This window comes from Scyliorhinus canicula, chromosome 11 (genome assembly GCF_902713615.1).
Source record: "Scyliorhinus canicula chromosome 11, sScyCan1.1, whole genome shotgun sequence".
In the NCBI taxonomy this organism is placed as follows: Eukaryota; Metazoa; Chordata; class Chondrichthyes; order Carcharhiniformes; family Scyliorhinidae; genus Scyliorhinus; species Scyliorhinus canicula.
The window spans coordinates 154,663,179-154,675,933 of record NC_052156.1 but is presented as its reverse complement, the minus strand read 5'-3'; the positions used below and the strand labels follow the sequence as shown (position 1 = coordinate 154,675,933).

At 51.5% G+C, this 12,755-nt stretch overlaps 1 protein-coding gene across 2 annotated transcripts in view; it reads right to left on the bottom strand.

The window, feature by feature from the left end:
* Window positions 1-2,301: 2,301 nt before the first annotated feature.
* Window positions 2,302-12,755, bottom strand: part of chchd3a (coiled-coil-helix-coiled-coil-helix domain containing 3a) — a 320,225-nt gene continuing 309,771 nt past the window's right edge. For both annotated transcript variants that reach the window (XM_038811813.1, XM_038811814.1), the window contains 2 exons: window positions 9,879-10,014; window positions 2,302-2,694 (listed from right to left, as the gene is read on the bottom strand). In XM_038811813.1, coding sequence (XP_038667741.1) covers window positions 2,671-2,694; window positions 9,879-10,014 — 160 coding nt within the window. In that variant the 3' untranslated portion in view covers window positions 2,302-2,670. The remainder of the gene's footprint in view (window positions 2,695-9,878; window positions 10,015-12,755) is intronic.

Sequence of the window (12,755 nt, the reverse complement as noted above, 5' to 3'; positions counted from 1 at the left end):
ATCCCCGTATAACCCCTCCTAACCTTTTTGGTCACTAAGGGCAGTTTACCATGGTCAATCCACCTGACCTGCACGTCTTTGGACTGTGGGAGGAAACCCACGCAGACACAGGGAGAACGTGAATACTCCGCACAGACAGTTCTGTGAGATTCCGTGACGTTATGCAACAACCTACCATGTGGTACCTTGTCAAAGGCCTTGCTAAAGTCCATGTAGACAACGTCAATCACACTGCCCTCATCTACCCTTCAAAAAACTCAATCAAATTCGTGAGACATGACTTTCCCCTTGCAAAGCCATGCTGACTTTCCCTAATTAGTCATCGTCTGTCTAAATGCCTGGAAATCCTGTCCCTCAGAATTCCTTCTAACAATTTACCACTACAGAACTAAGACTCACCAGTGGGTAGTTCCCGGACTTATCCAATTCATTTGTTTTCCAATTAAGGGGCAATTTAGTGTGGCCAATTCACCTACCCTGCTCATCTCTTTAGGTTGTGGGGGAGAGACCCACGCAGACACGGGGAGAATGTGCAAACGCCACACGGACAGTGACCCCGAGCTGGGATTGAACCCGGGACCTCCGCGCCATGAGGCAGCAGTGCTAACCACTGCGCTGCCGTGCTGCCCTAAGGCAAGCTATTACAAATGGTACTTGAATGACTCTCCCTTTCTGGCCACTGCTTGGCACCTGACAACTCTACTCACCCGGTCAGATGGACACCTTTTCAGAATGACATGAGATGAGCAGAAAGGTCAGACAGAAATGGAGATTGTGCTACTACACCTCAACTGTACTGTCTACATATTAGAATGTCCCACACAGGAACTTCCATCACTTTTCCCCGGGAAACAAGTATCATGCACGTGAGGAATACAGAGCCAGCTTTATGGGACCTCCACATTTTCCAAATCTATTGAGCACCACAGTGTCAGCTGTGGGTCAGACGGGAGCAGACCAGTGTCAGAGGATTATCAAAGGCACAAATAACATTGCGGGCAACTGTGTGGCACACTGTCATTCGCCTTCCTCCTTGCCCTATTTTCAACCTTTAACTTGCCACCACAAATAAAGATTCCCTGGAGAAACTCCATTTCTCTTTGAGGTCAGCTTGGGCCATGATTCCCGACCTACCATCCACAAATTTCACACCAGATGGAAGACAATACAGCTTTTTGTTTTTAGATACTAAGCTTGGATTCACCATTACGATGATCCGGGTGGAAATGGCTGTCACGAGGGGACATAATTTTAAGGTGATTGGAGGATGATATAGGGGAGATGTCAGAGGTGGCTTCTGTGATGGGGACTGAGATGCCTTTACACAGGGAGTGGTGGATGTGTGGAATGCACTGCCAGCAGAGGTGGTGGAGTCAGTCATTAGGGACATTTAAGCAACTCTTGGACAGGCACATGGACAGCAATAAATCGAAGGGATGTAGGCTAGGTTGATCTTAGATTAGGATAAATGGTCGGCACAACATTGTGGGCTGAAAGGCCTGTACTGTGTTCTATGTTCTATATATTCAATAGAACACTGGTAGTGACTTGGACCAGGTTAGCTAGTTATTTCTTTTCACAAGACCCAGGCCCACCACACATGTCACGATACATCACACTGTACTCGTTGGAATTTAGAAGGATGCGGAGGGATCTTATAGAAACGTATAGAATTATGAAGGGAATAGATAGGATAGATGTGGGGAGGTTGTTTCCACTGGCGGGTGAAAGCAGAACTAGGGGGCATAGCCTCAAAATAAGGGGAAGTAGATTTAGGACTGAGCTTAGGAGGAACTTCTTCACCCAAAGGGTTGTGAATCTAAGGAATTCCTTGCCCAGTGAAGCAGTTGAGGCTCCTTCATTAAATGTATTCAAGATAAAGATAGATAGTTTTTTGAAGAATAAAGGGATTAAGGGGTTATGGTGTTCGGGCCGGAAAGTGGAGCTGAGTCCACAAAAGACCAGCCATGATCTCATTGAATGGCGGAGCAGGCTCGAGGGGCCAGATGGCCTACTCCTGCTCCTAGTTCTTATGTTTTTGTGTCCATTCTCGATTTGAGCTGTGAGATGAGCAGTTCAAACGTGGCACGAGACATGATGGACTGACGCTCGTTCAGTCCAACAAAATCACAATGTCCAAAAGCTGCCTGGTAGACCGATCCCCAATAGACTTCAGGAATAAAACGCTGTTGAACTCGACGATGTTCAGTTATACACATAAAACAACCTCCAGGCATATTGTATATCAAATACCCAGACACAATTATCAGAACCACAGCGCTTCAGGGCAAGAATGCTGCATTTTGATCTTTGAAAGACAAAATTTAATTGCATTATTGTTAGAGTGTTTCAAAAGGCCTCATACAAAACAAAACAAAAATATTCAATTTAATGTCAGAGGACAGAACAATTACAGAAAAGCTGAACATTTTTCTGGTGGGACTATAAAGCTTGACAGGTTGTTAAGACATTCACAACCCTGCTGAACATATATATCCCCACTGATTAAATTAGGGTGCGTGCTGCTGCTGTTGCCGTGGTGACAATGGCCTTTTGTTTCCTCTTTCCCATGTTGTCCCGATGCTTAGTTGAGCGTCTTTGGCTGCTTCTGAAAGATGTTCTGTTGTTGAAGTTGACGATGAGGTCTTTTTGACGGGCTGACAAATTGTTTTAACCTCCTTTGCCGAGAAGGCTCTAAAGTCAGAAAGAAAAACACACGATTATAAACAGGAAAAGAACACACGATCAAAGGTTTTCATGCAGTTTGGAACCAATTGATTGATTTTTCGGGGCTGCACTCACTTCCAGTCTATTGCCCTCTCTATGTTTCCAATAACATAATAAACTTTGATAAATGTAGCACATTCACCGAGCAAATGTTTCACAGTTCTCACTAAGCTGATTGGCATCTTCTTACAGACGCGGCCCAGGGAGCCAATGAGTGGGGCTCAGGGATCGGAGGGCCAGGAGCAAAGTGCAGGGAGGTGACGGGCCCGCGGAGCACAGGCAGCTAGGAGAACAATTCACCGGGAATCCAGAGTTGGGTCAGGCACACTGGATTAGAGCATGAAGGAGAAGGAACAGAGTCCTATGGCACTCGAGTGAGACAGTGTGTGTGATGGGGGGGGAGAGAGAGAGAGCATGATGGGGAGAGAGAGGGTGTGATGGGGAGAGAGAGAGCGTGATGGGGAGAGAGAGGGCGTGATGGGGAGAGAGAGGCCGTGATGGGGAGAGAGAGGGCGTGATGGGGAGACAGAGGGCGTGATGGGGAGAGAGAGAGCGTGATGGGGAGAGAGAGAGCGTGATGGGGAGAGAGAGAGCGTGATGGGGAGAGAGAGAGCGTGATGGGGAGAGAGAGAGCGTGATGGGGAGAGAGAGAGCGTGATGGGGAGAGAGAGAGCGTGATGGGGAGAGAGAGAGCGTGATGGGGAGAGAGAGAGCGTGATGGGGAGAGAGAGAGCGTGATGGGGAGAGAGAGGGCGTGATGGGGAGAGAGGGCGTGATGGGGAGAGAGAGGGCGTGATGGGGAGAGAGAGAGCGTGATGGGGAGAGAGAGGGCGCGATGGGGAGACAGAGGGCGTGATGGGGAGACAGAGGGCGTGATGGGGAGAGAGAGAGCGTGATGGGGAGAGAGAGAGCGTGATGGGGAGAGAGAGGGCGTGATGGGGAGAGAGAGAGCGTGATGGGGAGAGAGGGCATGATGGGGAGAGAGAGGGCGTGATGGGGAGAGAGAGGGCGTGATGGGGAGAGAGAGGGCGTGATGGGGAGAGAGGGCGTGATGGGGAGAGAGAGGGCGTGATGGGGAGAGAGAGGGCGTGATGGGGAGAGAGAGGGCGTGATGGGGAGAGAGAGGGCGTGATGGGGAGAGAGAGGGCGTGATGGGGAGAGAGGGCGTGATGGGGAGAGAGAGGGCGTGATGGGGAGAGAGAGAGCGTGATGGGTAGGGAGAGGGTGTGATGGGGAGAAAGAGAGCGTGATGGGGAGAGAGAGGGCGTGATGGGGAGAGAGAGGGCGTGATGGGGAGAGAGAGGGTGTGATGGGGAGGCAGAGGGCATGATGGGGAGAGAGAGCGTGATGGGGAGGGAACGCGGAAAGAGGGTGCGCAGGGGAAGAACGCAAGGGGAGGGAGGGCAGGGGGTGCGACCACGAGGGGAGGGATTGAGATAGGTAGGGTGTGGGGAGGGTAGGGAGTGTGGGGGGGGGGGTAGGGAGTGCGGGGGGTAGGGAGTGTGGGGGGTAGGGTGTGTGGGGGGGTCGGGGGGTAGGGAGTGTGGGGGGGGTAGGGTGTGTGGGGGGTCGGGGGTAGGGAGTGTGGGGGGGGGTAGGGAGTGTGGGAGGGGGGTAGGGAGTGTGGGGGGGTAGGGAGTGTGGGGGGGTAGGGTGTGTGGGGGACCGGGGGGGGGGGGGGTAGGGATTGTGGGGGGGGGGGGTAGGGAGTGTCGCGGGGTAGGGAGTGTGGGGGGGTGTCAGGGAGTGTGGGGGGTAGGGAGCTCGGTGGGGGGGGGAAATGCGGAGGGAGATAGCGTTGGAGGAGGGAGTGTGGGGGGGTCGGTGCGTAGGGAGTGTGGGGGGTAGGGAGTGTGGGGGGGTAGGGAGTGTGGGGGGGTAGGGAGTGTGGGGGGTAGGGAGTGTGGGGGGTAGGGAGTGTGGGGGGTAGGGAGTGTGGGGGGTAGGGAGTGTGGGGGGGTAGGGAGTGTGGGGGGGTAGGGAGTGTGGGGGGGGTAGGGAGTGTGGGGGGGTAGGGAGTGTGGGGGGGTGTCAGGGAGTGTGGGGGGTAGGGAGCTCGGTGGGGGGGGGAAATGCGGAGGGAGATAGCGTTGGAGGAGGGAGTGTGGGGGGGTCGGTGCGTAGGGAGTGTGGGGGGTAGGGAGTGTGGGGGGGTAGGGAGTGTGGGGGGGTAGGGAGTGTGGGGGGGTAGGGAGTGTGGGGGGGTAGGGAGTGTGGGGGGGTAGGGAGTGTGGGGGGTAGGGAGTGTGGGGGGTAGGGAGTGTGGGGGGTAGGGAGTGTGGGGGGTAGGGAGTGTGGGGGGTAGGGAGTGTGGGGGGTAGGGAGTGTGGGGGGGTAGGGAGTGCGGGGGGGTAGGGAGTGTGGGGGGGTAGGGAGTGTGGGGGGGGTAGGGAGTGTGGGGGGGGTAGGGAGTGTGGGGGGGTAGGGAGTGTGGGGGGTAGGGAGTGTGGGGGGTAGGGAGTGTGGGGGGTAGGGAGTGTGGGGGGTAGGGAGTGTGGGGGTAGGGAGTGTGGGGGTAGGGAGTGTGGGGGGTAGGGAGTGTGGTGGGTAGGGAGTGTGGGGGGTAGGGAGTGTGGGGGGTAGGGAGTGTGGGGGGTAGGGAGTGTGGGGGGTAGGGAGTGTGGGGGGTAGGGAGTGTGGGGGGTAGGGAGTGTGGGGGGTAGGGAGTGTGGGGGGTAGGGAGTGTGGGGGGTAGGGAGTGTGGGGGGTAGGGAGTGTGGGGGGTAGGGAGTGTGGGGGGTAGGGAGTGTGGGGGGTAGGGAGTGTGGGGGGTAGGGAGTGTGGGGGGTAGGGAGTGTGGGGGGTAGGGTGTGTGGGGGGTAGGGAGTGTGGGGGGTAGGGAGTGTGGGGGGTAGGGAGTGTGGGGGGTAGGGAGTGTGGGGGGTAGGGAGTGTGGGGGGTAGGGAGTGTGGGGGATCGGGGGGTAGGGAGTGTGCGGGGGGTAGGGAGTGTGGGGGGGTAGGGAGTGTGGGGGGGGTAGGGAGTGTGGGGGGGTAGGGAGTGTGGGGGGTAGGGAGTGTGGGGGGTAGGGAGTAGGGGGGTAGGGTGTGTGGGGGGTCAGGGGGGTAGGGGATCAGGGGGGTAGGGAGTGTGGGGGGGTAGGGAGTGTGGGGGGTAGGGCGTGTGGGGGTCGGGGGGTAGGGAGTGTGGGGGGTAGGGAGTGTCTGGGGTAGGGAGTGTTGGGGGGGTGTGTGGGAGGTCGGGTGTGTGGGGGGTAGGGAGTGTGGGGGGGTAGGGTGTGTGGGGGGTCAGTGGTAGGGATTGTGGGGGGGTAGGGAGTGTCACGGGGTAGGGAGTGTGGGGGGTAGGGAGTGTGGGGGGGGTAGGGAGTGTGGGGGGTAGGGAGTGTGGGGGGGTAGGGAGTGTGGGGGGGTAGGGAGTGTGGGGGATAGGGAGTGTGGGGGGGTAGGGAGTGTGGGGGGTAGGGAGTGTGGGGGGGTAGGGAGTGTGGGGAGGTAGGGAGTGTGGGGGGTAGGGTGTGTGGGGGGGGTAGGGTGTGTGGGGGGTCAGGGAGCTCGGTGGGGGGGAAATGCGGGGGGGGGAGATAGCGTTGGAGGAGGGAGTGTGGTGGGGTCGGGGGGTATGGAGTGTGCGGGGTAGGGAGTGTGGGGTGGTAGGGCGTGTGGGGGGTCGGGGATAGGGAGTGTCGGGGGATTGGGAGTGTTGGGGGGTAGGGCGTGTGGGGGTCGGGGGGTAGGGAGTGTGGGGGGGGTAGGGAGTGTGGGGGTTAGGGTGTGTGGAGGGTCGGGGGGGGGTAGGGAGTGTGGGGGGTAGGGAGTGTCGGGGGGTAGGGAGTGTTGGGGGTTAGGGTGTGTGAGGGGTCGGGGTGTAGGGAGTGCGGGGGGTAGGGAGTGCGGGGGGTAGGGAGTGCGGGGGGTAGAGAGCTCGGTGGGGGGGAATGCGGGGGTAGATAGCGCTGGAAGAGGGAGTGTAGGGTGAATGATGATGAGCGAGTGAGTGTGTGAGCGAGCGTGAGCACCCTCAGTCTGGGAGTGAGCTGGAAATTCACACACTCATCCCATTGACTCTAATACTCATCAATCTTTGTCATTATTCGGTATTTTTTGCTCAGCAAGTTGATTCTTTACAAACCTCAATCTTCATTTTGAAATGCACGTTTACTTTGTGCCAAACATTATCCTTTTCAAATTTGCTCATTGGTCCCTTGAGTGAGGAAAAGTATGAAATTTGACTCCCCAGAAGAAAAGGTTGCACAAGTCTGCCCTAAAGCAAGAGGAATATTGAACAGAATGCTGGGGAATATTATATTTAGTTTTGGTGGTCCCATTTTAGGAAAGGATTCCTCGCTTTGGTCAAAGTCTGGTGGTGATTCACCAGTATGGTACTAATAATGTAGGGATAAAAACCCTCAGTAAATTCAAATAATTTCCCCTTGTGATGAGGAGGTTCAGGAATAATCTGACAGAGATATTTGAAGTGAAGGGGATTGAAACTGTACATGAGGAACAACTCTCCTCTCTGTTCAGAAAATCCTGAACAAGGGATACGGTGGTTGAAATAATTTTCATAAATTGCTTCTTCGCACATTTGCCCGGAAGATTGTAGCTCCCAGAACATTCAAGAAGCTAGCCACCATCCAGGACAAAGAGTCGACTTGATTGGCATCCCATCGACTACCTTAAACATTCACTCCCCGCGCCACCGATGCAGAGTGGCGACAATGTGCTCCAGGCCCAAAATGATCTGTGGCAGCTGGCCAAGGCTCCTTTGACAGCGCCCTGAGGCCACGCCCAGAAGGACAAGGGCTGTGGGTGCCTTGGAACTCCACCGCCGGGCAACATTCCCTTCAAGTCCCATGTTGGAACAATATCGCAGTTTCCTCACCAGCGCTGGTCAAAATTTGGCGGCATCCTGACAGCATTGGGCCTGTGCCACCTTCTCAAAGGCAATTAGGGATGGGTAAGAAATGCTGACCGTGCCCATGGTGACTGCTTCCCATGAACGAATCAATAAAATAAAAAATAAACAGAAAAGTTTGCACCAATGTGGAACACGCTGCCCCGATTGCACATACATCAACTGATATACATAAAAGAAAGGCAAGTGCTTAGGAAATAAAGAAATAACGTTGATTTATACGGTGACTATCTCTTACTCATGACTGGCCAAACTGCTTTAAGCAAATGAATTACTTTGGAAGCGTTCGCTGCTGGATAGGCAGCGAGAGATATGGAGCAGAGAGAATTAAGAGGATGGATATAAAGGAGAGGGGCACCGTTGGCAAGAAAATAATAGAGCAGATCTAATGTACTAAAGAGTCAAAAATACATCTGTTCCCATGAAAGGATCATTGCTTCCTTCAGTAATGATTTGCTAATTCTATTTACTTTGATTGAAGAGTTGTTCCATCCCAATAATCAATGCCAATAGACAATGAATGTTTTCTCTGATGTACTGCTGCACTTAACACTACTTGTCTGCAGTGAGATTTTCAACAGATTACCTTGTTTTGAATCTTTTCTTATTTTACTGCCAGCCCAGCACTGGAATACAGACTGGGACCAAGCCAAGGTTACAATAACCAACTGGATGTTGTGATCAGCACTGAACGAATGGCACTGGATGCTCATTGCATGTCCACAAACTTTCTGTGGGCTTCTGCACTTCAAGCAGCTTTTGTCGTCATTCGCGTTTCAAAGCAACATGGTCCCTTCACATCGGACCGTGAACCTGTAGGAACCCTGCACGTAATGGGGCATCTCCTGAACCAACGAGAGCCGGAGAATCCTTCCTCAGTCACACAAAGTCTGAATTAACCTCGTTTATTTTTTACTGCGTGATCCGATCCTGGCCAATAAGATATTTCACGACAGATTCCGCACGGCTGCACAGTGGTTAGCGCTGTTGCTTCACAGCACCAGCGACCCGGGTTTGATTCCCGGCTCGGGTCACTGCCTGTGCGAAGTCTGCACGTTCACCCCGAGTCTGCGTGGGTTTCCTCCGGGTGCTCCGGTTTCCTCCCACATGTCCTGAAAGACATGCTTGTTAGGTGAATTGGACATTCTGAATTCTTCCTCTGTGTACCCGAACAGGTGCTGGAGTGTGGCGACTAGGGAATTTTCACAGTAACTTAGTTGCAGTGTTAATGTGAGCCTACTTGTGACAATAATAATAATTATAATAACACATTTGTTTTCCCTCCCCATCTATTTTGAAAATGTTATTGGACACTTGTCCAGTAGAAAAACAATGTTTCTGTCTGATAAACGGCCCACATCGTTTACAGATGAAGACAGATATGTTGCACCTTTTCTGAATTTGCTCCTTTTAATGCATGACTTTATTTCTGAGTAAACTGCTACTTCCAGTCTCCCACAGTAATTACATGATGACACAATCAGTTACTCAGGTCACAATCAGTTCTCTGCTTTCCTCACTTCCATCATTTCAATTCCATCGTACTCCATGCAATCAGGGACACTGGACAGTTCGAAAATAACACTGCTGAAAATAAGTGCAGTAATTGAATAAACAAGTCCTGCAAGCGTTCATCAGAAGCATAGCTCGACAACTGCTCGGTGGACGAGATGTTAAATATACTGGCACCTGTACTGGGAGAGGAGGGAGATGGACCAGGCGTGCAGGGTCTGCCGCTCGCGTTGGATGAAATAAGGTGGGCGGAGGCTTGCATTGGGACACAAATCGCCAGCACTGGATCAGTTGGCTCAAAGGAACTCTTGCTGTGTTGTACATTCTATATTAAAAAATCAGTTCCTTGACTCATCATCCCCTGTCAGGAAAGCTCTGGTTCGTAATGTTGTACAGCTCCATCAGAAAAGACAATCCCTTGGTACTCTGTCCAACTGGTCATAGCCATTTCTCAGCCTGGTAAGCAGCAGTCACACCAGATCTTATCTTGTCAATTTACAACGCGACTCAGAAGGGAAAGCTTATGAATTGACCTTTTTGGCGAGCTTAGACATATGTGTAAAAAAATGTAAATAGAAAAAGAACAGAGTGTCTTGACGGTGAAGTGATAAAGTTCCAGTTTTATCAGTAAATGATTGTAAAAGAGGGCTCAGAAAAGAAGCTCAGTTCATTAAGGTAGATAAACGCCAGCCCTCCCCCTCCATCTGGTCCAATTCCTCCATGCCCGCGCCCAGCTTTGTGACTGGCAGGATTGCTCTCACCTGTTTGGCATAGTTAATGCAGTGCATGTACTGCTTGGCCAATGCAGAGCAGCTGAGGGTCTGGTCCGGGTTCTTCTGATAGCAGCGGAGGACATCCTCTTGGAGCTCAGCACAGACGGGTCGCGACTCGTACCTCCTGGGGGAAAGAAACGAGTACAGGAAGGATTAGATTAGAATGAAGAAAGGCACGGGTATCAGAGGTGGAATATTAGATTATGTACGAGCCAACGCCTTTTATGTAAAGACATGACATTCCCCAAACAGAGGCTTGCACCAATGCAATATGTACGTACCCAACATTGCATTTGGACAATCAACAAAGAACTACCGCCAATGACAAAATTCAATGCCCTGAAACCAAGTTTCGGTGACTGACTTGAAGCACTGCACCGAGCTAGCTCGGGAAGGCAAAAACTTAAATACGTACAGATTTCTCTTTATCGCCCAGGCCTCAATAAGTAATGACCACACGGTAACATTTGTACTGAAAGCGCCAGATTTGATCACTATTCTGTTCCAAACTAAGCTGACCTCAGCTGTGGTGAAGCAATGAGCTTAAGGCAGGGCTGGTCGGGGAGAGGGGGACAAGGAGGGGGAAAAAAATCAGTCACTGCTCATGCTCTTGAGTCTGAGAATAAAAGCCTGCACACGCACGTATTTATTTTCTATTTTAGAATAGAATGTGATCTGATGTCCGACAGTGATTATAAATCCGCAATCTCAACAAGGGGAACGCAAAGGTTGGCTACAAAACGTTAAGCTTCACCATTTGGTTCTGTGACTTCATCAGTACCGCGCGTTTCGGTTCATCTGCACATAAAATCATTCAAACCGAACAGGCTCCCACCTGGTAATCACTTGCTTTAGCGCAAGCAACCTACAAAGATGCATTTTTTGTTTAACGTTGGTATCTGCAGATCAGAAATGGGTGTTACACCAAGCAAAACTAATTATACCAGTGCAATGCCAATTGCCTGCTGTGCTGCCCCCCGGGGGGTTTTGGGGGGGGGGGGGGGGGGGAGAGAGGGAGAGGGAGAGAGAAGAAAGGTTGGAAATTTTAATCCAGGCAGTGAACATAGCTCTCCCACTCTTCATACCTCCCTAGTTATTGCCATTGAGCTGCAATCTCAGCACAAATGTGAATTTACAGCTCCAGTTTAAACGGGGTATTAGGCACAAGACGCCTGAATTCCCACGGTGACGCTTAATGATAAATACTTCCATCTGTTTGTCCACACGTGGAAGCTGGTTCAATCCAGCACTCAGAACAAATGTCCAGAAACACCAGAAATGGAGTCAACTCAATCCCAGGCGGATGTGAAAGGCACGCATGAACGAGCCACTTATCGTCGTAAGCTGCTTTCCAATATTGAGAAGAAAGGAGGAAATGAGGAAACAGGCCCAGGCCATTCCTATTCGTGTTAACAAACGGACCCGAAGCAGCACTTGAGGGGCACTTTGAAAAAGTATATTTCTATAATTTCATTCCAAAACATATGGTGAGGAAAGCGACCATCAGTATCCTTAAAAACTGCTACAGCACAATCTTTTAAAAACATTTATATCTAGTTGAAAAATTTAAACACATTTGATTTTTAAAGCTGGAAGCGCACTTGAAATTACAAGCTGAATGGGGAAGGGAGAAAGATGAGGGAGATTAATTTTATGTTCAGGAGATAGAATGCTCCATCAATAGCAGAACCCATTTAACAAGGGAAGTAGATACTTTTTTTTTTGAGAGGGAGAGGGAAGATTTTTTTCTGAGCCACTCGACAGCCTCTGTAATGGACAGTCTAATGTCTCAGGTCCTGCACACTCGGAAAGAGACCCCGTGGGGGGGGGGGGCGGGGGCACAGAAATCATAAACAAATCACATGGCAAGAACAATGATTAGTTTGAGGAACGTGGGTACTTTCTCAGGGGGATGGTCAACTGAGCAACTTGAGTGGGCAGCACGGTGGGTTAGCCCTTGTAGTCTCACGGCGCTGAGGTCCCAGGTTCGATCCTGGCTCTGGGTCACTGTCTGTGTGGAGTTTGCACATTCTCCCCGTGTTTGCGTGGGTTTCGCCCCCACAACCCAAAAATGTGCAGGCTAGGTGGATTGGCCACACTAAATTGCCCTTTAATTGGAAAAAATGAATTGGGTACGCTAAATTAAAAAAAATCGGAGCAACTTGAATGTTTAGGGAATAACCATCCGAGAGTCACGTGTTTGATTCTGTTAACAGTTTGAGCCACATTGGAAGGAAACAAAGAAAAACGGTCTGGATGAACAACTGGCTTGAGAGATTACAAGATAAAAGAAGCTGCTGCTACTACTGATGGCAATGTTTTAAAAAATAATCTTTGAAATGAAGGGTCAATTTAGCGTGGCCATTCCACCTACCCTACACATCCTTTTGGGTTGTGGGGGTAAGACCCATGCAGACACGGGGAGAATGTGCAAACTCCACACGGACAGTGACCCGGGACCGGATCCTCGGCGCTTGAGGCAGCCGAGCTAACCACTGCGCCACCATGCCGCCAACTGATGACAATGTTGACAGTATTTAAGGCTGATTGAATTTCAATTCCCATTTGCCAAGGAGAAAGCAAATCACCCTTTGTTCTCCGTTAGCTGGTCCATTACGCCAAGTGTCAATTACAGCCAAATGTACAGCAAGGAATCTATTGCAAATCCGTTGCTTATTCGACAATTCTCCTCACTGACCTCCACTCCCATCGCTTGTTGGGAAATATCGATTCCCCACAGTTCTTCCAATACATTGGCCGAGCCAGGCAGTGAAGTGGTTGAAGAAAGGCATAAACCGCATCCATGGAATCCTTACACGACAGAAGGAGGCCATTCGGCCAATTAAGTCTGCAACGACCCTCCAA